This window comes from Cyrtonyx montezumae, unplaced genomic scaffold (genome assembly GCF_038088225.1).
Source record: "Cyrtonyx montezumae isolate F1298 unplaced genomic scaffold, pur_monq_1.0 scaffold_8, whole genome shotgun sequence".
In the NCBI taxonomy this organism is placed as follows: Eukaryota; Metazoa; Chordata; class Aves; order Galliformes; family Odontophoridae; genus Cyrtonyx; species Cyrtonyx montezumae.
In genome coordinates, this window is record NW_027072089.1 from 18,230,340 (window position 1) to 18,257,128 (window position 26,789).

General features: G+C 34.9%; 1 protein-coding gene across 37 annotated transcripts in view; it reads right to left on the bottom strand.

The window, feature by feature from the left end:
- RIMS2 (regulating synaptic membrane exocytosis 2) overlaps positions 1–26,789 on the bottom strand; it is a 433,807-nt gene that overhangs the window by 168,200 nt on the left and 238,818 nt on the right. For 21 of the 37 annotated variants that reach the window (XM_065752177.1, XM_065752203.1, XM_065752202.1 and 18 more), the window contains 6 exons: positions 26,329–26,441; positions 20,132–20,179; positions 11,166–11,296; positions 9,298–9,469; positions 8,598–8,751; positions 2,804–2,830 (listed from right to left, as the gene is read on the bottom strand). In XM_065752177.1, coding sequence (XP_065608249.1) covers positions 2,804–2,830; positions 8,598–8,751; positions 9,298–9,469; positions 11,166–11,296; positions 20,132–20,179; positions 26,329–26,441 — 645 coding nt within the window. The remainder of the gene's footprint in view (positions 1–2,803; positions 2,831–8,597; positions 8,752–9,297; positions 9,470–11,165; positions 11,297–20,131; positions 20,180–26,328; positions 26,442–26,789) is intronic. The other 16 variants (XM_065752189.1, XM_065752196.1, XM_065752188.1 and 13 more) reach the window with 3 other exon arrangements.

Consider the following 26,789-nt stretch of genomic DNA (forward strand, 5'->3'; position numbering starts at 1 on the left):
ATTAATTAAGCCTTACTGCCATTGTACTTGAATGTAAGTTGTTACTGAACTACTCTTGGAGATATTATTATCATTTTGTCTGATAACTGGATGTTTTCCCACCAGGACTAATGGCTCTTACAGTTCCAAACTGAAGGCAAAATAGGACCATACTGCATGATTAGCTAGTGTAAGCCACACCAAAAACGCTTTAATTCAAGATAATACCAACTCCAATGAAATAAAAAGTAATATTCTCATTGACTTTTGCAGTATTTGATTTAATAGCCTCAAGCTGCTAAAAAGCCTGTTTTCCAAGGACAAATCCTGCCTCAGTCTGAGTGAAGAACCTTACTATCAGACCTGAATAATCCTCAGTTGGATAATCCTCCTTCCCTCCTGCATCTTCCATTGCCGCCCAAGCTGCCATTCCACCCAGCACCAGCACACATTGCAAAAGCATCTACACACCAGAGCTGGGTGTTCACAGCACTTGCACGGTAGGGCTAGGGAGAGAAAAACAAACACCTAAGAAGCATTAGAGCCATTATTTCCACTCCCTATTTAAAAAGGGATTTCTATTCAACTTTTTTACAATTTCATTATTATTTTTCTATTTAAATTTTTACTTCCAATTAGGAAGAAAAATAATTTTAAATATGGTAGTTTCTTAGTTTAAAGCCATTTCCATTTTTCATCTCCACAGTTAGCAATAATATGAAGAAAGAAGTGAAGATTTTTGTTCTCTTTTAAGAATCAGGTACTGAATTTTTTGTTAACTCTTTACTAGCTGCAGTCTTGGTGACTACGGAAAGATTTAACGATTTCTGAATTAAAAAAAAATGGAAAACAATTAAGAAAATTTTGGAGAACCTTCTTTAGTTTGACAGATTCACAATTCCCTTCACATTTACATTCTAAAGAACTGGAACTGTTCCAAATAAAGAATGAAAAAGTATGCAATCGTAAATTCCTTCTTACAAGGTAATCTAAAGAAGCAGACATTTCCAGATGATCTTCTGCCTTCTACATGACACTTGATGCTGTGCTATGATTTGTTATTGATAGACAGGGAACCAAAGCAACACAGAACATATTCTTTGCTTCATATATTGCCCACTGATGTTTCTGGTATAAGCCTCAATGTAAGAGCAGCATGGGAGGTTCAAAACTCTGTATCAAAGTCTATCTGACCAACCAACACAGAACCAACATGGATAAGGGGTGGAATGAGTAATAAGAATAAGGTGTCAGCTTAAATACAGAAAGAACATCAGATATTTTGTCTCAGAAATTCTTTTCATCTTGTGGAAAGAAAGGAAAGACAAAGCAGACCAAGCTCCCAAACAGGGGATCACATACATTACAATGTAGGAACATTTTACAAAGTTTGATGAACTCCTTGAGGGAACAAAGAGCACTGAAGCATGCTTGTACAATCACCTTCCCCGAGCTCAAGGAAGGCATGCACAACAACTTAAAGTAACTTAGTGCTACCACTGTTTTTCAGTATTCAAAGCTGACACATAAGCAACCCTAAAATTAGTCTTACAATAATTGTCTTAAGAATTTGCTCTCTCATATTCATTCCATTTCTGCCTGAAGGTAGTACACGTGAACTAATTTTTCATGCAGTGTCACTGTCTGCATGTCAATCTGTCACTTCTTCCTCCTGTTGTTTTCTAAGTTTTTGATCAATTTCACCTAAATTGTCAGACAGGTTGAAATACCAAATGTAATTAAGTTCCTACAGAAATTTGAAAAAGGATGCTGAAATAAAGAGAGAGAGATTTGAATCAGAACTCATTCATAGAAAAGAAACAAAATCAAGGTAAAATTTGAGCACAAGTGGTGAAACCGCACCAGCCACAGCAAACGCTCTGTTCCCATGTGAACATGGAAGACACATGAGAGGAATCTGAGGATATATCAAGAGAGAGTGGACTGGAAGAAACATGGGAGAATACATGTAACAGAAACTAGGCTTTATTAGAATTGCTCTCAAAAATGGGTTTGAGGTTTGCAGGGAATCTGCAGGGGCGTTGGACTCAATGATCTTTTGATGTCCCTTCCAACCCCTGCAATTCTGCGATTCCATGATTCTGTGAATTCTTTTTCCTCTCTATGATAGTAATGGTTTTATTTTCTTAACATCATGCATTTCATTTCTTAAACTTAACTGAAAGATAATTAAATGAACCAGTTCTCAACAAGACTCTCATAATTAAAACTGCAGCAACTGCAAAAAGTCCCACATGAAAAGTGCAATGAAATTTAAGCTTGTAAAAACTTTACATTATGAAATTATTTATGTTTAATTAAGGGAAACTTCTCAGATATGCCAAATGGATTTGTAACTGGGAATTTAAATCAATGCTAAACTGTAAATACATGTATCAGTACAAATACTAATTTTGGTAGTACTTCACTTACCTCACGCTTCTATTCTAAAAATACTTAGTTAGTTCTCGAACAACTATAATACAACAATAATCCTACTAAAAAAGCTTAAGCAAAATAGCATTTTCCTAGTACAGTCAGTAAAGCTTACTACAGTTTACCTATCAAAGCTCTACCTAAATTAAAGGCAGACAAAGCAAGTATAATGGTATAGTATTGTTCCAATATCAATACTGAGATGTCATGAGTAGAGAAACAAAGCCAACAAAAGTCCTATGACCAGAAAGCAGACATGTAAAGCTAAGGAACATTTAAGCAATTTAGCATCTGCACAATAGGTAGCAAAAGCACAACAATAAAATATCAAATTAAAGTTTGCATGTATGTGGAAGCAATAAGCATTTCTGGCATGCTGAAAGTTTACCTGAATTATATGAATATAAGCCTTTATCTGGAAAACAAATATTGAAATGAAGTACTGTCAGGGAAAATTACATGAATCACTACATGTAACAGGGATGATCAGAACCTTAAACTTCAGTGTAACCGCTTCTGCAGACTGAAGAACTTGATACTTCAGGACATAATTCAAAAGCAAAAAGCTCAACTAGATTTTACAAATTAAACCACAAAAACAACAATCACTCCTGGTTTGACATTCATATTCTATAGTCATGGAGGACTGGAAGAGTTCAGTCATCTCCCAGTTCTGAAATACAGCTGCTTATTTACTGTAAGCAAGCATTCAATTTTTTAAGAGCAAAATGTATATTCAACTAATTATACAAGTTGCTACCCTTAAATGACCGTATGGTGCTGTTGAGACCTCAGCAGAAGTTATTAGCAAAACTTTCCTGAGATGTAACTATGAATACTACTTTATATTTCACAAACTCAGTAGTGATGTTAAAGTCAACCTTCTGTCTCCAGCTACTCAATTTGATTTGGTAAATATATATATATATGTATGTGTGTGTGTGTGTGTGTGTGTGTGTGTGTGAATAACCTCTTATGTGTTTTTGTTACCAGTAAATTTAAGACTCCTAATGTGAGCACAGTGATTAAATATTTGCAAGATATGGGTAACTGTTTTCATTACTTAAGTATAGCCCTTGGAGTTATTTAGGCTTTCCGTACCATCATGTCAGTATTTCTAAACATGACAATAAAAATAGTATACAAAACAACGGACACTAATAAAAATGTGAACTATTACATTTGTAAAGTCTGCATTTGCAGATTTTGTAAACGTGACTTCCACAAGGTAATGGGAAGAAGTCAGGATGTCAAAATAACATGAACATGCTCTGGCCGTTAGCAAGACCTTGGGAATGTTTAACAATTAAAAAAAGTACAATAACTTAAGCCAGAAAAGGAAGCTACTGAATGGATCTCTATCTTTTAGAATCTTTTAAAATTTGACTCAACTATTTATTTATCCACTGCCTAGCAAGGTTACTTTACTCTACACATTGAGTTATTTCAACAAAAAACAGCATTCTTCTGTCATGAAAGGCAAAAGTATAGTTTAAAAATGATTTTATCAAGGAAAGAGAGCAACAGAACTATAAGGTATATTTAAATTCACATAAACTGCACATTGTTAATAAGATTTGAATTTTTTTTTAGTTTAATTACAATTTAATGAAGTTTATTTTCAGTGTTTCAAAGATCAGAGAAGTAATTTCTTAAACAAGTTTATTTTGATATTTTGATAGTTTAAGGTCTGTTCAGACACCCCTGTATCATGTTAAATACCTTTTTATTAAAGTATTTAATAAACCATATATGTACAATAAATGTAATAAATAAATCATAAGTGTATAATAAATATAACATTGGTGAGTGTATATATATATTTATATATATATATCCATATTCTATGAAAAAACATCAGTGCATGCAAACAAAGATAACATGCCCAAGGCCTGTGCTTCATAAAAGAAAAAGAAAGAGAAATATGAGTTTCATTGCTCTTTAAACTTCTTATAAAATATTTACCATTCATATTCTGCGCCACTAACCATAAAATGCTCCATATTATAATTTGAAAAAAGTAATGAATGCCTGTTTCCACTAAGCACAACCTGCTTACCTAATAGTAAAAAGCATTATTATGATTCCTTCAACTGTCTGCCTAAGCTCTGTGGTATGTAGATCAATAATTCCATCAGTTTGGCTTTAAAGCTGCAAAATCTGACTTCGAACTAGCAACAGTTATTTTTTTAATCTTAGGTAACTGGGAAACTCGAAATTCTTAAAGGAAAACAAAACAATGAAAGATGCTTCTTACAAAAAGAATCACTTTAACACAGAACAAAAAATTTTTACTTCAAAACACATAACAGATCAGTATCCTTTATCAACTAAGCATTATCAGCCCACATTGCACAAATGTACACATTATGTGGACGTAACTTTGAAAGATTGAATAAGAATCTCAGATTCTATTTGGTTTCTGCTTTCTCTTCTGGGACATGAAGAAGTAATTCCTCTCAATTTGCAGTCCCTTGGCAAAAACACTGCTGCCATCCCACTGATCCAATCCCAATGGACAACTGTCAATGCAGTATCCAAACCACATTCAGTTTTGAATGTAATCTGTAGTTTCTTACTTAACTTACTTCAACTACAGGAATACTAAAATCTTTTTTAAAACAATCTTCACTGTTTATAGTCTCTTTTCAGAAGTAATATAAAAAGAACTTAAGTTGGCCTGCAACTCCACTTAATGCTGCCTGGAATTCTTAATGTATGCAGATACTAAGTAAAATATTAAAGAAAATTAAAGCCAGTTTAACAATTCAACAATTAGATTCAAGAGTAGGTGAACAGCTGGCTTCTATCACTTGGTAAGACTACAATGCCCACTCAAAGATATTGAGAGAGAAACATAAGTAGAAACTAAGGTACTGACTTTCTTTGAAAGCTGGTTCTGGGAAGACATTGCACATGAGTCTCTGTGCGAAGCTCACCCTGTGCTGCTGGCTATCTGTAAACATGGGAGTTCAAACTTCAGGACTTACAATTTGCTTGTCTTCAGAACACCAAAATTCAGTGACACTAAAACAAGAATAGCAGTAAGTGATGTATATGTGGTTCTTTTAAGCTACCTTCAGAGAACAACATTTAAATATTGTCTTTGTATATATGCATTTGACAAATAAAAAAGCTCAGATGTGTACATTCATATTTATAAAAATAATAATCTTGTAGTTCAAAATATCTCAGTACTTCTCACACTAGCTATTTTGAGAGGTGTACAATCCAGCACTTCTTATCAAGACTCTTTTCAGAGGTGTGTGGTGATAGGACAAGAGGAAATGGCCACAAACTGAAGTATAGGAAGTTCTGCACAAATGTGTGTGGGAACTTCTTCCCAGTGCAGTGACGGAGCAGTGGCACAGCTGCACAGAGAGGTGGTGGAGTCTCCTTCTCTGGAGACGTTCCAGACCCGCCTGGACGCCTACCTGTGCAACCTGGGCTAGGGAGCTGCTTTGGCAGGGGGTTGGACTCCATGATCTCTAAAGGTCCCTTCCAACCCCTACAGTTCTGTGATTCTGTGACACTTTGTATTGAACTAACTCTGTATGTAAAAGCATCACAGAAATTAATAAAAGGTGGCAGGGCTGAACTTCTCTTGAAGAAATCACCTGCAGCCCCAAAAACTGAAATTTACAGTGTAAGAGCAGAGTAAATGTTCTAAAAAGTACTCTGAAAGAGAAAGGTAGACTTGCTAGACATGCCCTATATTCATTCTGGAGATCTTTTTTGCACACCATCATAGTGTGCTACTGGAAAAAAACATGGTAACATCTGTTTCATCACATACAAGACTTGTTAATGAAGGATTTTAAAAGACAGAAGAAATAGAGAAATGTCACAGTTAGTTTGATGTTCTTTTAAAACCTCCAAAAAATAGTAGAAGCAACAGATTTATATATGATGTTATTTAATGTGTTAAATGTGTAAGTCATGTTCTGTCTGGCCTTCATCAGTCTCCTACAGTTCAGGCTGGGACGAGTTTTTTAGAGGATACCTGGTGCAACATTTGTACAAAGCCTGGCCAACTTACACTGCATTACTTACAGCCTTTTGCAATTGAGTTCTGGATACTCCCAATGCAATATTCCACTACCTCTCTCAAAACTATACAGTGCACAGACATTTCAGAGGTGCGACATCAATTCAACAACAACAAAAAAGTATTTTTTTTAACTTAGATAGATTAGATAGATTTTTTAACTTAGATAGATTTAGACTTAGATAGATTCTTCTATCATGCTATCTCTGACCGGGTTCATATTTCCACTTAGATTCCTTTCCCGTCCCAAACAAGAAGGGATCTTAGTTCCAAAAGACATTCTACTCTGTATTTGTCACGTAAAGCTATATTTTCAAACTGAGAATAATATGTAATACACAAGGATCCAAGAAGCAAATATATCCCCAGGACACTAGATAAAATCCTTCCTTACAGAATCCGAGTCTCAGTAGGAAGGTATATATCATCAGGCATCAGAGAACTTCTCCTGTCAATAGCTTATAATGCACCTTCGGCTTAAGTTTCTAGAACATCATTAGGTGTCCAACCATTGCTCTGGGAGCCGTAAGACTAAATCATCCTTCAATGAAAAGCAAGATTTCTACTTTAAACCTAAGTCCTTTGTTTTCCTCCTCATTTCCAGACAGGCATGATTATTAACTTCACTGACTATCACATTTTCTATCAATATTATTGAATAGATCTCTAATCAAGTTGCACTACAAATCTTTCCAAAAGCATTTACTACTTTATTCATTCTTCACGGCAGCAGTTATTTACTGCACAGATGGGAATTATAATAAACAAACAGGGTTTGTTTTCAAGATGGAAACTTTTTTGAAAACTCAACTTTCAGAAATTTCAAATATAAATAGGTACTGAAATGCCCAACTGGTCTACAAGTATTCTTACATGGTAGACAACTTACTGTAAGTGTTGCAAGATGACAGAAAGTACAGAGAAAAATAAATTAAAAAAGAAAAAGTACCTAAAGAACAGTTATAGTCTTTGAGAAGCCTGAAGAGTAATTGAATTGAGAATTGAAAATGCGCTCCTTATCTGTTAACTAATATTTCTTTAACTCTTTTGTGGATAGGTATAATCTTATAATTTGAAAGCTATGTACTTAAACTCCCAGTTCATGTAACTATCTCAGAATATTATGATATGGAGCATTTTAATTCTTCTCATTATCTATTGCAAAGACACAAAAACTGCTAACTACTTTTAATACATACATATCAGAAAACAACAAATAGAGGGTCCACACAGAACACAGAAAATATGCAAGCTTATTTGTGAGCCTACACAGGCATAAGCTTCTGTGAGTCAGTGTGTGTTACCACAAACACACATACGCACCCACATGCAATGACCAAATGAAATTCAAAGATTCTTGGAAATAGTTTTCCACTTTTTTTTCCTGCACAAATTATCTTTAGAATAATTAAAGATTTTTCACAGCATCAGTTGACACTTGATATTGTTCACTCAGTGAAAGATACCACTGAATCAGAGTAGTGAGCAGTTAAACTAGAGAAACAACACAGCATTAAGGAAACAGATTTTCACCATACGTCTTATGTATCTATCTCTATTAGCACACTGTAGATATTCATTCTATTTTCAGACATTTTCAGAATATCTTCTGGATATTATTAACATGAAGCTTGTGAATCAAGTATATCAAACTCCACAAAGTAAAATTGTAAGACACATTCCATTTGTAAATTTAGCCACATGAAACTATTAAAAAAAGCCAATAGGCCATGGCATTGCTTTAGTAACATATCTTATTATACTCAGATCACTTTATTTTTAAGAAACATTACCTGAAGAGAAAGTTACAGACTTTCACTATTGGTTAAACTATGAAATAATAAATGTAATATAGGAGGTAGGACTTTAAAGCACATTGCAGAAGACCAAGATAACTTGCTCAAGCTCATAATCTGAACCAGGCTTTCTTATAAGAAAACCTCATTGTATTGTACAGTATTCAATAATACCATTTGTAATGTTTCAAATTCTCAAAAGTAACCATAAATGACGAGATTCCTAACAGCTACAAATGAACACACAAATTCTGACAGATGTCCATCTACAAGAATACAATATACTTTACACATGACTCCAAACAAACTATGTGCCATGGATAAAACTAAGAACCTACTTTGTAACCTCCGTGTGGGACTCTCGCCATGGAGCTGTCTTCGTGGCAAATATGGTGAAGGATGGGGAAGTGGCAATGAAGAGACATCATGTGTTTGAAGTTTGTACCAGTGAGGTTCATCATCTAGTAGTGCTGTCTCTAACTCAATAAGAATCTAAAACAGAAAAAAATGATTAAAAGTAGGAAACCATTATATAACAGTATTTTAAAAAAGGTGTTCGTACATTTTATTCTATAATTCCTTTACTGTTAAGAACTTCATCTTTTAAGTTAATGCATTTACCTTGTAAAAGATTTGTTAAAATCCAGCACTTCATAAGAAGGCAGTTTCTGTGCCTTTATTATACTAGATACACCAAAAATCTTTCATGTAACCTCTATTACCTTACAAAAATCTTAATAGTATTCAAACAACTTATAGAGGGTCAGTCAGCTGTTAAAATAAAATTGTGTAATTAATACGGATTTTATTTAACATTTCTCAAAGAAATTGAGAAACTGTGCATCCTGTTATTAAAACAGAAGAAATACAGAAAGAATCTATTATCAGTACTATGTGCCAAGTGCAACCCAATGAAATAAGGACAAAGAAACAATTTTAAACATTTTCTTTTCAAATTTTTTTATTAAAAAATGATGCATCTTGAATACGAACACGTGGACTAAGTTATTCTTGTAATAAGTACCCATAATTGTATACCTCTCCTAAAAATTCACTTTCTTCCTCCCGAACTCGTGCTTGGTCCCAAAGGGTAATTTCTAACATTCGTTCTCTAAACTCTCTCCGATGAACTGGAGAATAAATGAATGTCTGGTTCCACTTGGGTTCCAATGTTTTCTTTACTGTTTTTGTTCTTCTTTTATTTTTATCACTGCAAAAAATAATCAAATACAAACTGTAATAAACATATCATGGAAAGCAGCAAATCTTAAATAGACAGCACACTGTGTAGAGTTATGGAAATAATTCTGAGAATGTACGTCAGAACTTGTTTTTGACACAATTAACTTCAGCAAACGTATTGGGGATAATTTGTAACTTGATGCTAAACTCTGAAGTTAGCTGATTTCACAGTTTGCACACCAATTCCAATTTTAAGAAATTCCCCGAAAAAAGAAATGGTTTTGTATATTTGTTTTGAAAACAGTAAATACAGTTTTTTCGTAAGTATAAATATTTCTATCGACAGGATTCCCATGAGCCATAGACCAATAGTACTATGCATGTGCAGATAACACTGGACATAGCAAAAAACTGCATGTCAGAAAACTGAGCCAGCTAAGACACCAGAAACCTTGGGAGTAAGTTACATCAATTCTTCTAGCAACACCAGCAGGAGCAGTGCTCTCAATACAGCTTGCAAGAGAATCACTCAGGTCACTAGGTTGAAGGCAGAACTCCACCATGAGGCAAGCCTGACTTTTTGGAGCCTTACACAAGGCTACCATGGGAATCCTGGCTCAGGCCCAAGGGTATTTGTTGAAAGCAATGTGTTTTCAAGATTATTTCAGTTGAAAGAATTCATATTTTCTGACAAAAATGACTTTCACTAGAAAATACCCACGCTCTTTCTATTGACAAGATCAAGAAGAGTTCTCATCATAATGCTTACTTTTAAACCCGCTGATTGCTGCATATGCAGCTGTGGTATTAAAATTAATCTGGCAATGAAGTAGTTGCATACTTTGGAAGTACTTGCAATTGTAATATAGCTGCTATATTTATGAACAGTTACTTAGAAACTAGGTCAACACATTAACTAAGAAATAATATTCTTAGGCACATTATTAAGGCAAATAATGCAGTTATTTCTACTACAATAAAAATGCATTTACCCTTGAAAACTGAAACAAGTTACACTGGACAAGCTTTTCGATTCAAATCTGTTTAATCAAAGTGAGTTCTGTATTTTCATCTAATTAAATGCTTGACTTATTTAAGTGTATTTTACCTCTAGCACGTTTTCTTCTCTTACACAAGAAATACATTTTGCATACTCAGCTTCTACTTCTAAGGAAAATGAAATGAATTTTCCTGCCATCTGACTACTCGCTGATTCTTAATATGCAATAGAAAGCACAGAATAATTTCAAAAAGTTCTGAACATTTCACATAAATAGAAAGAAAATGAAATAATTCTTGTCAAACAGCAATTCTTATTGAACAAATAGATCTATGGGTTTCAGATGAAATTTTTTTTTCTGTTTTGAATGGGAAAAAAAAATAAAATAGCCCGACTGATCAGTCTACAAATTTGTGAGCCTATCTTTTAAGCATTTTCTTTGCACTAGGCAGGAATAACTGTCATAGGAAATAGAGGTATTATAAAACACTTAACATGCTTTGGAAATAACAGTTTCTCATGCAACGTTGTATGTCTGTCTCTACTTTTCTAACCAGTATTTAACAAATTAGACAGTGATAATAGTTAATATTCAGTGTCCAAAGACACAGCACTGACATGCTGTTACATAGCACAGTCATTTATCAAACCTCAAACTGCATTATGTTTCCATAAGCTCAGCTAATTCTTACACAAACATTTCTTGTCTTTCTGTTCACCTTACCTTCTGTCTGGAAGAAAGTAAATTTTGACATAAGGATTCCTTGGCCTCCCATCTTCCCTTGAAGGAAGATCCTTTGCTCCCAGTATTGTCACTATTAACTGATGACCAACCTTGTCGTACCACAGTTTTATCTGTAATGAGAAAATATTAATTAGTGGACTCATTTCTAAAACAAAGTAACATATTAATCATTAAATTAAATTTACTCATTAGCTTCTACTTATATTGGTTGCTTAAGCACAAAATATTGTGTACTAGTATGTAATAAAGAATAAAAATATATTCATATTGTAACAGCTTCAGAATGTACCTCATTACTCATTTTTAGAACCTTCTATAATGAATACATTATTTCATACTTTTTTTTCCTCATGGTTCTAGGGTTAGGATTATTGTTTCTTGGCAACGTATTGCATTGCTTGGTAATGTAATGTATTACTTGCATTATTGATGTATAGTATTCATTGTATACGTTTCTAGGTATTTTATACACCATGAATGAATGAATGTTTATGTCCTGTTGTGCTGGAAAGACCATGGGATGAGGTCAGAAATATTTCGAATCTCTAAATATACTTCAAGATTATGCTGGTCTCAAACAAGCCCTCCAATGTTTTAAGAGAGAGAGGTTCAGTAGAACTCTTCCCAGTCCAATTCAGCAACAACAAGGCAAAAACTAACGTTACTCATCTGTAGAAATCATTATTAAACAGTCTTAGACTTTGTCTCACAAACATTTTCACTGTGTTAATTAAATGTTGCTGTTTAGCTATTTTACTTTGAATAATACAGCTGTATATAGATCACTCAAGAAGAGGATACACCTACTTTAGTCCACTAACTGTGGCAGGGGATATGGTGCAGGCAGGACAAAACAAAGCTTTTCAAACAGACAGGGAGATATTACATGGTGGTACCACTGAGATAGCATTAATTACAACTGACAGAGAAAGCTTTCTTCATGGCCTGTTTGCTGGACATTTTAAGAAATTCCCTCCCTGAATTTATGGGAATGAAGGTAATGCCTGACTTCACACTCAACAGTGCAGTGCACCTTTAGGCACACATACACCCTACCTAACACAAATACTGATAAACCCTAGCTAAATTAAACATTTTAACAGTAAGTGCGTTTTCCGTGGAGCATCATTTCAGATACGGGATCTTCATCTGCTGTTCTAGCTTCTCTTTTTCAGCACTACAGTGATTTAGAGAAAGGTTTTGACGCAATTCTGAAGGCTTCTGACCAATCAACAAGAGGCACATTTAGCTTTCTGTTAATCCTATTTAACGAAGTCACTGAGATGACAGTAAGATATACCATCTCATTTAGTGGTGGGACTGTACTTACACAAATTCCTACACCATTAAAGACCTTACAAGTCCTGTAGCCACCAACGAGCAGTATTTGGACTTCAGAAGAGGGTGGATAGAAATCCTCTATTACAATGCTACTGGCCCTTCTACTGACTTTGTATGTTTCTGGTACCAACAGTAAAAGGACTTTGTGACTACTGCAGCAGAAAATGATATGAGAGAAATTAATAAGTTTCTAGAGAAGTTTCTAGATGCTGTTCTTCCATGCCTGTAAAGCAAGGGAATTTGTCAGTATGATAATACGTAGACTACCGATTTGGTCTACAGATAAAAAGTAGAAAGCTTAGCACCAACAATATGAACCCGCAGAGAAGCTTTGGTGACCTCTGCAATGCATGTCAGCTTGAATGTTGTCTAACACTAAATAAAACATCCTGCAAGGGTGTTCTTGAGCAAACAACAGGCCCATCTACTCTCAAGCACTGCCTAGTCCTACATATCAAGAGGAGTTGCACAGAAGAAAATCTTCATCTCCTGCCTTTTTCAGGGGAAAAACTATCCTTTCTTAAGCAGAACCCGATATAATTGCAATCCAGATGCTATCATAAACTGAATGAAGTTAACATAACCCACACCTAGATGCAAAAAAATTGCAACCACTATTATTTACTCATATTTCCGTTACATATTTCTACACTACAGTTGTTCGACTGGACTTTTGCAGGAAGACTTCATCAAAATGGTTCAGAGAATGAGACTAAGAGGAATGTTAAATCACCTAACACTATGTCTTTGAGATGCTCAGTGTTTTGCCATAAGAATACAAAATTTGCACTAACACACATATTATACTCTTCTATTAATACCCTGACAAAATTTGAAAACAAACGTATATAATAGGTTTACTGTCACAGTAATTCCCAGTAGTTGTTTACTGGCTGGATCAGGAGATAGAATTATGGCCAAATGTTAACACTCATAGTACAGCAAAAACATTTGCAATCAAAGAATTAATTTGGATGAAAAGATGAGAAGGGAAGAAAGTAAGAGTGCAAGAATGGATGAAGAATTCCTTGGAGGGGAGGAAGAATACTGCATTCTCATGGGTTCAGAAGAAGGAAGAGGGAACAGATAAGGAACTTTATGACTGGAAAAGTAAAATATAATGTATGATTTTTGATGGAACATGGGAACATCTGAGTCACTGACATGAGGGACCAAAGAAGAGGGGAAAACTGGATGAGAAAAACTGGATGAGGCAACAAAGAACAATCCATAACTGCCATAGAAGGCATTGCATAGTTGGACTGAGATTAAAGAAAATATGATAAGAAGTCAGGACAGGAAATTGTAAAAGAAAATGAGAAAGAAGGAGTTAGGGTAGCATACTGAGTATGAAAAATGGATTTGGGTGTAGAACTGATCTAATTCTGTCTCTTTTGTGTATGCCTTATGACACAATATCCAGATGGATGGTATTTTCTTAAAAGAAGCTTTTCTTTTCTACTTATGAGAAGAAAAAGGTCAATTAAGACCTCTGCAGCCAGTTGCAGTCTGATTCCATCCTTCCTTCCTTCCCAGATGTCTTGTGTGTTGGAAGGTGGAAAGTTAAGTATTTACAAATTGCATGCTGTTCATCACCTGGAAGCTTGGGCTGAGGCCCTGAAGCCTAATCTGAAGTACTACCAAGTGTTTGAATTGCTTTCCAAAGTATATATTGTATCTGAACAGCGCTTATGTCACTGAAAAACCAAAAGCTGGTTGACTCAGATTTTAATGATAAAGTTTCAATTCTTAATTGACAAACGCAGAACAATCTTACTACATCTCAGATAATATTATTTGAATTTTATATTGAGAAATATACCATGTGTATAACAGGAAAGCTGGTGAGACAATGATTTATTTTCCTCATACCATTGTTGAGCAGTTTGTAGAAAAGATTCTTAATGCCACAGATTGGAGAACATTGAATTATTCAATCCATGGGGAGAAAGACTCAGAAGAATACACAGGTACTGTGATACTCAGCACCAAGGACTTAAGCAGCTTACTAACCGAGGAGAATCTACGAATCTTCAAGTAAAAGTTTAGACCATTGAACAAATTGCGACAGATGCAATCCTTATCTAAGTGGGAGAAAGGGAATGTCAAAATTACAGCACAGAAAATACATCACAAGAAAATCAAGATGGCCGACAGGCTGATGCAAATATAGAGGCTAACACCTGTAAGAAACATTTTGAACAGGATTTCACCAACCTAGATAATTTAGGATTTCAGCAACTAAAAATCTAGTCAGAAAGTGACTCAGTCTGAAGGCTCTCTAGAGATCTCCTTCCTTAACGCTAGAGTCCTGGAAACTTATAATTAGCCACACACATGCTCACATACTGTCCTTCACTAGGCAGATGTGCACCTAATGCTTGACTAAATGTCTGCTGTAAGATACATTCAGGCAAACAGGCATATGAACATAATGAACCCTGAAACTGTTAGATGGTCTGTCACCCATAGAGTTCAGCATCTGCTGAACTCCCGGATATGGGCTTCCAGGTAGGAACATCTGATGTACAAAGCAAAATAAACAAGAACACTTATGTAGACAGATGATGAAGGTACTCCTTAAGGATAGGAAAGTGGTGAGGGACAGGGCCGAGTGTCTGGTCCTAGGTTCAAGAATTCTGATTTTTATCCAATACTGATACAATGCTAGATCAGCACACATTCAAGTTGGCAAGTCTGGAATCTGATACACTCAAAATAAGCTCCTTTTCCTATCACCAGATCACACACTTGTATTTGTGTGTCATGGTTTTATGATTTTTGGTATTGATATTCCACATCATAACATCGTGTAGTGCATTGAGAATTAAAGAGTTAATGCTCCATCTCCATGGATCATCAACAGTTATGGATATACCTGTCACAGAAGAGAAGAACTACATTCCCCAGAGGACTTTGCGTTGCTTTGTATTTTTACGTTTTTCTGCACAGAGGGAAAGACAAAAACTGTCTGCAGTCATGGGACCTTGTCTTTCCTTTGGGGGTCAACTCAGCAGTGGATGCTCGCTGCCGTCTCACCTTCACTGTAAGGCCTTCGGTTTATCGGACACTCTCTCTTGCTCATTTTATTTGATTTATTAGCTTTAATTCCGATTATATTGTATTATTTTGCTTTCTGATATCTTATTTAGTAAATTAGCTTTCCTCCTCAGATCGCTGCCGCTGTTTTGTTTTTAGTCCCATCTCCCTTTTCCCTTTCCTCCTTCCCTTTTCCTGGGGTATGGGTCCCCTGCACCAGTTATTGCGGAACCAGGCCGAACCAGCCCATAAATCATTGACAGTGTGGCCACACAATATCTCAGCTTCACGTGAGACTTCACATTCCAGAGAAGAAAAGGATATTAAAGGCATTTCTCTGAGAGACAGATTCAATTTCTTTAGCCTAAAAAGACCTTAAAACACAGACGTACATTTTCTGGAATGAGATTTCTACATATAAAACATTATATAAAGGTTTACTATTGGTGTATTCTATGAAACAAGGATGCAGAATTCTATTATTGTCATTTGGTCTTTTGTAGGGTCAGAAGAAGAGAGACATCTCACTCTGGAGAGCTGTCTCACACTCTGGAATAACCTAAGTTTCAAACAGAGTTATGGGATATGTGACCTTTATTTTGGCTGGATCATTCACAGCAGATATTGAGGAATCTACTTCTTTCCTTCAACTCTTTAAGTCTAAAATTTTCCAAAAGGCATCTCAAGATAGTATAAAACTCTTATAAATTAATCAAACAAATTCTCTTTATTAGATTTCATCGTTTTTCTTTCAGATCTTGTCTTAACTAGAAACTTCTTAATCAATGCACTGATTATGATCAGAGCTCCAGAAAAAAAAAGTAATCATGTCATTAGGATCTATACTCTAATAAATATGCATAAGGGAAAGCAATTATGACAATCTAAATAATATTACTGTCATTTCCCATATTCTTCCTTCATGCATGCCTGTCTGCTTGAATGCTTAACTGATTCGAACATGATTTTGTGTATTCCACATACAGGTAACATGACATCATAAGTGACAACTTTAGATTTAAAAACAGCATATTTGCATTTATACATTCTGTTCCACATTTTATATATTTATTTAAGTCTTTCTTCATGAATCTCAAGGACAAGAGAGACAATTTGTACCATTGGAAGTGAATGCCTGCCCTGCAGCCTGAATTCTACCACCCCAGCCAAGGGATTACTCAAACACTGCTAGGTTTGAGAGGCAGCTGACAAGGCATTTTTGTTCTTGCGTTTATTACAATATATCATGCAACCTACATAGCTGTTTGTTAGCATAATACATTGAGACCAAGATACTATCATTCCTTTTTTTCCCCTAATTATTCAGAAATAAGAAATACAGGAGTAAGATATGCTACTGGAGAAAAAAAATGTCTCAATTTATCTCTAAAATGATCAAAACATTAATTTATTTGGAGTAAGTTTAAGTAGGCAAAGAAATTGCCCTGGGGTGGTCTAAAGTCTCTGGAGTAGCTTACGATGAGTTTTGGTTGCTTTTAAATCTACCTCTAACAAAAGCTGACTACTCTAAGTGACTGAACCAAACTATTAGTTCTGTTTGGGTTGCTGCTGTACATGCTGGAATGAATACGAGAAAAGACTGTTAAGCAGAATTGCTTCTGGGATCTAAGTGCAGAAAGTTGTGAAGGTATTTAGGCAGCCCTAATCTATATACATGTCATATTTCTTATTCAGTGGCTCCATTTTTATTTCAATAATACCAAATAGATGCATGCATTTATCTTTATATATTATTAAAGATACTGATTGTTCTACACTACAGCAAAAAGAATGTCTGAAATTTTCAAAGTTAGAACAACAAAAAAAAAAAAGAAGTAGTTCAATGGCAACTATGGGTCAAAATGAGACTCCACAAAATAAAAGATACTGCAGGGAAAACACAGATGATTCTCTATAAAGACACTGCAAAACATCATTCTGTAATAGAATTGCTTATATGTTAAAATTAATCTAAAAGTTGAAGAAATAGATGTGCACATTTTCAAATGTTATATAAGTAATAACAGTTCAGGAGAAGGGTGTATGGATGGGGAAAATGAACTTGTATGTTTTTCTTTCCAGTAAAACAAGGTTAATTTTTAATTCATCCAGTGATATAAGAGAGAGATAAAATGAACTGAATGACACAGAAGTGCGGAGGAGAAACTTGTGCTAGAATCTGAGACACATATCACTAGGATCAGTTTCAGATGAACAAGCAGAGAAGACAAGAGGAAGAAAAAAAGATGTGCATTTCCTGTTAAGAGCAATGAAACATAGGTATAAACAGAAACACTGGAGATGCTTGTTCTTTTTGAGAATTCTACAGACACAGCAATACCACAGCCCAGAATGTAAAGCATACCTCCTGACAAACACAAACAACAGTTCAGAGCTCAGTGTAAGCTAATTTCTCATGCCAAAAAGTAACCAGAGTTCTGAACTACTACTGGACTGCTTGTAACACCCAAGTCAGCTTGTTTAAAGTTCACTGGAGAATTTCTGTTATCTTTGTAACCTGCATTATAAAAATAGATTAGATTAATCCATCTATCAACCTTCCCTGGGCTGACGAAGAGGGCAGACGGGATTGTGTTTCAGGCTAGTCTTAAAGATGCTGTCATGGCTCTAAGTTCCTCAGGAACATTTTTTATAGATGCATATAATGGCTTGAGTTGGAAGGACTTGAACTAGTTCCAACCCCTAAACTTGCACAGGACTGCTTCCCCCCAGATCAGACTGCCCAAAGCCCCATGCAGCCTGACCTTGAACACCTCCAGGGATGGGACATCCATAGCTCCTCTGGGCAGCCTATAGCAAGGACTCACCTCCCTGTGAGTAAAAAATTTCTTCCTAACATCAAACCGAAATCTCCCTTTTTACTTTAAAGCTATTCTCCCTTGTCCTATTCCTATATTCAAACTGAACAATTCCCAAGTCCCGTAAAGAAGCTTTAGAGAGACTCCCAGTGTACACAAACAGAACTGGAGGTAAAGAATGATTTCATATCTACAACATCATGAGCAATCTCTCTTCCTGGATATTGCCATTTAAGCACTGAGTTTGTTTGATTTTCTTAAATTACTACCATAATCATTCGAACAAATAATATTTTTCATCTATTACTTTATACAGTGTGACTCAAATACAAGACTGGTACAAGTTATTTGTACATTATTACATGAAACATTCAGGTTTCAAGCATTGTTTTATTTTTAAATTGGACAGCTATCATATTATTTCTTAATTTATTTTGAACATTTATAGAATAAAAATAGATACTAACAGTCTACTTATATAAAATATTTCCCTCTATTTGTGACTGGATTTATACCCTTATTGATTTCATTACCTCAAGTGAAAGCCAACTTCCTTAAACACGCTAAGGGATGTTTTAAGTTTTTAATAGAAAGCATACTTTCTATGTCAGTAAAACACATTAACATTTATTCATTTATTTAAAACAGTACCACTAAGATATTATTATTTTTAATTTATTTATTTCTTTAGATTTTTTTATTTTCTATTTACACATTTAAGGACTACTTTATGGAACTAAAATAATGTGGAAAAAAAGTTCTTTATTAAATCTGAATCATAACCAAATCACTTCCTACACTTTTACTCAGAATTTTTTTTATAAATTTATATGAACACTTCTTCCCATTTCAGTATGAGATTTATTTCATTCTCATCATTTAGATTTCCTCCTTTGCATCTCTCCTCGAGCAACTGAGCAAATATAAGGAACATTTATACAGCTCCCACACAAAAGATTAACAACTCCATAATGGAATTTTCTAAGAAAAGCAGATAATATTCTACATACAAGAAACTGAAAAACATGCAGCAAAGCAAGATAAGCATTGTTAAATATTAGTAAAACCTACTTTTACATTAATCTACAGTACCTTACAAGTTTCCTAATGAAAAAAGGCAAACAACTTGTACCTAAATAGAATATTGAAGCTAAATAATTCAGTAACACAAATTGAGAGATCATTTTTTAGATAAACAGAGTTTGGGTCATTTTGATGCAGTTTGAAAATATAAAGACCAGGTTTCATATATGAAAATTTTGCCTCTTTAAACAAGGTACAAATTTATTTGCCTGTCTTCCACTCAAGGCGCTACTATTACTTGGAAAATGCAAAAAAGGATGTGTTAAGTAATGATAATGAATGATTTAAAGAGACATCAATCTTTATATAATGACCTCAAACATGAACAGCATAGAATTATTTATTGCATAAACTGTACAGGCTTTTTGTATGGGGATGCATAGTCATCAGGATTGTTGAAACCTGTATGAGTTAAGTAGTGCGTAAACAGCAAAACAAAAACTAGTTGTCTCTTTAAATTGTAATTTAGTATTTAAACCCCATGCAGAACTTTTCAAGCTGCTCACAAAAGATGGCATGAAACTTGTTAATATGGCTTAAAGCAACACACTAATAATATGGGAAAACGGACTACAATGTAACGTTTTCCTACTATGCATTTTCCATAACAAACAAAAATAAAAACCACAACTTTAGTTTCTGTCAGGCAGACGAAGTCTTTACCTGAACCCTAGGAACAAAAGGCGTTGTTCTTCTACTAAGGCTTTGGCTCTGGTAAGCAAAATTAAAGAAAAAGCAATAAAACAAAACCAAAAAGGACAACACGCTGGAAACTAAAAGACCAAAAGTAAAAACAAAGACACACTATTACTTTAAACACAGCTTTACACCAAGGACATATTTATCTAAACCAAAAATATTTTAATGCAATGCATAAATGAAATCTGTAAATCTATAACCAAATTACATCAATCTCCTGTGACTGAAATTCTGACCTTAGGGAAGTCAGCAGGAATAGTGCTGCTGATTTCCCAGGAACAAGGATTTCACTTTACAGGTCTACAGGTAACATTTACAACAGATTTAGAAATAACATCAACAAATGTAGCAGATAAGCAAAGTGTGATTTGAAAGTCGGGTGGGAAATGTAAGTTGAGCTAGACCATCTACTTCAGAAAGACTGTAGATGCATATTTGGAGATAGAAACAAGCACAGAACACACACTGACGGCTTTAGTTGCTTTCTAGAGTAAAGCAAGTAAAAGACTGTCCTTATTCTGCAACTTCAAGTGGCACTTCATTAAAAAAAAGCCCGAATACTTTAAAAATGATTGAAAAAAAAGCACCATCTCATATCATCATTACTGTGGAGAAGGTGCAATCAGTGTACTTCAATTCTCCAGCAACCATGAAAAAACATACAATGTAATACAGAAGACCCCAGTATGAAATGAGACCTAGAACGTAAAATAAAACTTAGCTGTACAGCACTCAGACTCATTTATAACCCTCATTTGCAAATGTAAAACTTCAGAGCACACGTAACTTGGATCCCAGTGGCTACACCAAGACCACATCGCTACAGGTAACTCTCCCAAGTTCGTACACTCATTACAAACTCCAAGCACTCCATCTGTGGCTTAGAGCTAATGGAGTGGCACAAAAAGGGCACTAAAAACAAGGACTTCAGTGGAATGAGAGTATGTCAGTACCTCAGAGCTGGTGAGTGGGTGAACAGGAGCATGGGGGTTAGTCACAACAACCCAGCAGTGCTGAATCTCCTTTCCTCCCTGCTTGGTTTTCCTGAGATGGTTTATTTCAAAGTGCTGGATAGAACCTATTGCTCAATATGCACTCCCATAAGGTCTGTATCAAGAGCATGGAGATAGGCAGTGATGGTGCCAAGGAGAGTTCTGCTACTCTCCTTGCTTACTCGGCATGCATAGATGCTGGAGAAATCTGTTCCACAAAACGTGCGGAGAAATCTGTTCTCTCACACCAAAGCAGGAGGATATCTAACACAATGTGAGAGTTTAAATCATAGTTTTGTCTGATGTGTCCCCATGCTCAGTGAGGTGAAGCAGCTGCATTGATCCACTGCACAGGCAGTACTGAACTCCCAAAGTAAGGGAGCCAGAATCCAACCTACTCATGCACAATGAAAGCAGATTTTCAGCTTGCTTCTGCTTCGTATTGTACACATATTCCAGAATATCACAGTCCTAAAAGGGAAAGAATGTATCCCACCAATGCACCGAGGACCATCACTAGCTGTATTCTGCCTTGGAAATTGCAAGCTTCAAAAACATTATGGGCAGTACCTAACATTTGGCAGACTTGACTTTATGAGAACAACGGCAACTTACTGCCTCGAGGCAAAGAGGAAAAGTGAAAGATGAAAAAGAAAAGGGGAAAGAGGAACATTTCTCATACTTGACCTCAGCCCCACAATACAATGACATATGTCCTTCAAATGCACAATATTTGCTTTTGATATGCTACAGATAATTCAAATATAATTCACATACTTCCATTTTTATTAGTTTATAAAAATTGAATATGCATGGTTCAAAATCTACTAAAACAATTCTGTGGTTCAACGGTACAGGGAAATAGTTTACTTTTTATAAACAACATCAATTTCCTATCAGAATTTCTACCAGTACAAAATGAAATGTTGTGGTTTTATATCTGTATGCATTTACAGGTTCTTATAGCCATGTTGTCAGGTTTTAAATGCAATGTTCTAAACCTAGTTATCACCACATCATCCCAAGTTATGCTTTTTGTGAAGCACTGAAAGTAGACAGAATGCAGTAATGAGGCAAAGAGAACCACCACACGAAGATTACTGACTTTTCAAAATGACATTAAAAGAAAAATCAGTGAAAAATAAAGAAGCAGGAGCCAGATGAAGCAAATAATAATAAAATAATATGTGCAAAATAAAAATCAGGATATTCCCCAGAAAGAATGCGGACAAAAATACCATAACAAACTGCACAAAGCACAGATAACAAAATATTAATGTACCCTGGTAAATTTCAGCACCCAAGAGTTAATTGCAGCTGCATAGAATTTGTTTCAATAAAATACATGTTTAGGGTAAAATAATTAGTAATGGAAGAAAGAATTTCTACTTTAGTGGGATAGTTTACTTTGTGGGAAATCCTATTAGCCAGAGTTACTGTAGCCAGAACAGAAGAACACATGACACAGACAAATGTCAATAAATAGAATAACATGGAAACAGGTAAAGAAAGGTATCCCTGAGTAGAAAAGGCACTGCAGCAACTGGCTGAACAACTACTGCAGCACAGATCAGAACACCTGAGATTCAAACCAGCACACACTAGTATCAATTTCTTTTTCATTCTGACCTAGTTCCTAGGATTTTCTTATTTTTCTAGGAGTCAAATGCATAAACGTATAAACTTAACTTTTGATTTAAACATTTACATTAATATTTACCTAGAACGTTGTAATTCTGGAACCTTTAAGTAATAAAACAGCTTAATCACCTCAAAGCTATTTTTGACTTCTCCATCTCTCCAGAAGATTGGTCAGTGAAGACTTTAGATTGTGTACTGAATTATAAATGCCTTGGCCAATAAATATAATCAGATAAGAATTCAGTTGGTTTTTTGCACACTACGACTTTCAGACCAAATCAAAACTACTCAACACTATATATCTGTACAGATAAATATACAAAATCCAACAAAATAATCATGCCAAAATATATGTCTAAGAACAGACTTCTGTTTTTAATGTTGCTACATATGAAACTGTATGAAAAGGTTTGTCATTGGAGATAGGCTGAAAGATAGATGGAGAAAAGTGAAATAGAGAGTATTTTGCCAAGTAGAAAAACTAACCCTTCCATTGTATTAGCATTATGTATGCTTCGTAGTATATTTTGAACATAATATATTCCAAAATACTGATGATTAAAAAAGGAAAAAAAAGAAAAAGAAAAAATCAATCCTTGAGATCAGCTGTAGTGTCTGAGAAAGGATCCATATATCCAAAAACTTCAGACATTCAGACAACATCTTTAGTTATCTCCACTTCTGCCTTCAACTCCTATTTCACACCACATTACACACAGCTCCCCTAACAGCAGCCCATCAGAACTACATGGTAATGTCCAAAAGCATAGAACACATTTTCCAAATCTCAATCATCCTTCCCTTAAATTCATCTCAGCTGTCTGGATTCAGACACCACCTCTCAGAATGTCAGCTGATCCTCCATCTCCAGTGAACAGCATGCCATCCCCATCTACCATAAAGATCCTGTACCTATTCTCCTGCCTCAGCACTCACCATAAAAAGCACATTTCCAATTACATTAGGAACGCAGTACTTTTTGTCTTTTGCATCTACTCAGCTATTCAGAATGACAGCATTCTATCAATACCTTGTCAGAAAAGAACTGATTGAAAATGTGGGAAACCAAGCAACTGAAGCTTTTTCATTTGGTAGAGTTAAAAAAAAATTTTTTTAACTTGGGAAGATAAGTTCTTATAAAAATGCTGTTCTTCCCTTTACTAAACACAGAAAATTTTAAGTCTCACAGTTCATTCTAATTCTTCAGTACATTCCCAACCCTAAAAAATTCTGTTTTTCCCACTAACTTTCCCAAAGTTTGGAAACTATTTAAAGGAATAAAATGTGAAAGCAAAACTCCAAAAAGTGATAGAAAAATGATTCATTATGCAGTTTTCAACACACTTTAAACCCCTAATTTGAAGTCAAAAATTACAACTTTCCAAACTAACTTAAAATAGCAGTTCTAAAAGAAAGTTACAGGTATTTAACTTTTTGAAAGAAACTATTTTTGAAAGAACTGTAGAATACTTCAATTCCTTTAAAGATGTTTTTTTTTCTAAAAATATATTTTAGTCTACACCCCTTTCATTCTAGGGGAAATCCCTGTCACATGGCCCATTGCAATCTGTCCACACTATCTTCAAACACTGTGAGAGCCATCCTTCCTCACAAAGCCAAAGGTTTAGCTCCAGTCTCCCAAAATCCACCTCCCAAGCAGGAGCTGGGTGGTGCCCTTAACATGCCACCAAAATATAAAGATATTGCCAACATTCTTTTAGCTGCTGAGCTATGATAGATAACCAAATTTTCAAACTGCCTACTTTAGATGTCTACATGGAGACAGTGGGACTCAACTTTAGAACTAGAGTTACTGAGCATTTCTGACTTCAGTGATAGCCAGCTGGTGCTGTGTGCTCTCAGAAACCAGCTCCTCTTTGAGCAAAACAAAGCAATTGTGCAGTAGGAAGTCTTATATAATCACATAAAGTATGCAATGTACTTCCAATGAGGATAAAGGTAGGAAAGATCTTTTAAAGGTTTCCTAACATTATTTGGTATCTTTGTATGAAAACAAATGCTGTAAACTTAATAATAAAAGCAGTAATATATTGAAACAAACAAAATATAATTGGATCGATGCTTCCATGGCTTAAGCACTGAATTTACATGCCATTTAGAGATGTAAAATATAGTGAATTTTGTTCTTATCAGTAAATTAGAATATACCTCCAAATCTCTTGATACTGCTGCAAGATCCTACCCAACCACAAAGGCAACAGACTTACTGACTTTGCTAATAAACCCTAATAATAAGCTCTTTAAGATTTTTTTTCTAAAACTGAGAAAGTCGGTTCTGATTGACTGGATCAGTGTCTGTGCATTGGATATCAGAGCAGCTACCTGCATCTTGAATTTCAGGCTGGGAGCTAGGAGCCAAAACTTATTGACAGCCTAATCTTTTATGAGATTTAGCTGAAAGAGATTTCTTTCCCACCGTTTCAAATGTCCAGAATTTTTCTGTCTTGTAGAACTACTACCTTTTAGAAGCCTGGCTAATAGTTCACATTTGTGTTCCCTTCACAATGCTGCACTCTACAAAACAAGATTTTTCAATTTATCCAAAGGATTGAGTCTTTCAAAGCATTAAAGAATAACAGTTACAGAAAATTAAAAGTATACATTGTAAATGGCTGATCTGATGAGCAAAACAAATAATGTCTCATGCATTGCAAAATGGAGTCAACATGGCTGCTGAACAGACAGAAAAATGTTTCTTCCTGTCCTCCATTAATACCATCAACCATTTGTAGGAGACTAGAAACAGACTGCTTAGATTTTATGCATACTTTTATAGCCCACTCATTATCTTAACATAAACAACTTAGAAAAAATATAAATGTGACATTTTCAAACATATTTAACATCAGTTTTGCACTGCTTCCGATCTGTTTTCCTCTCATTTTCAAACTGAACCAGGCACTTTTGAAAAATCACACTCTGGAGTTGTAAATGCCACAGAAACACATACAAAACCTAAGTTCTTCAGGTTCATACAAAAGAATTTACCCTTTTAAGGAAAAAATTCATGTAATGAAACTTTTTCTCAACGAGAATGAAGAACAAAAGTGAGTAACATTGGTACAAATAATACAACGTTAATAAACAATCAATGGGATATCTGGAGAAAGATATATATGAAAGCTAGTGCATAGGAAATAAGCAGTATTAATGTAAGAGAATGCTGGTGTTAAAATCTACTGTGCTACAGTTGAAGAAATATATACACTCCACAACACAAACACAACTAGAGGTTAAGAACTGCTCTTTCTGAAAAATTGACACTACCGATCTAGCTTATAAGATAAACATACATATCTTTCTCTAATTCAACATACAAAATTTTTCCAAAATCTGATAAAACAGGATGTCCTTATGACATGATGGCCCTGCCTATATTGAAATACAGCGTTAATAAAAAATTTAACTGTTTTAGCAAGAAATCTATTCTACAAGTAGCTCAGACTCTGTATTGAGAACTGTGTATGCTGCAAAAAGCACATTAATATTAATAAAATGTTTACATACTGAAAGTTGTCCAGACAAGAACTGTGGAACGTCCCTTAACATGCCAGGACTCATAGGAGAAGTCACTGAAATAGAAGGTCGGTCCATTTTTTGAGATTCAAAGGAACTAGAACCTGAAATTACAAATAAAAGTATTTTTAAATACTAGCAGTTACACATTTTTCACAACATTCTTTAAATAAAAAGGATAAAAAATATAGCCATATGTAAAATAAAGCTTATTGTAATAAATATCACATTTTTATCTATATAAAAAGAACAAAGAATGACACTCAGTTTTCTGATGCTTTTAAGCTTATCATAGCTCCAAAATGCTAAATGGAGTATAGAGAATGACTAATAGTTTATTCAGATATTTGCCATAGTAATCATGTCCTTAAATTGAAGGTACAAAGTTCTTTCTTACTTCACCATAGTCAAAGGAAATCAGTTTTTGAAGAGCACTTACCATCTCATACAAT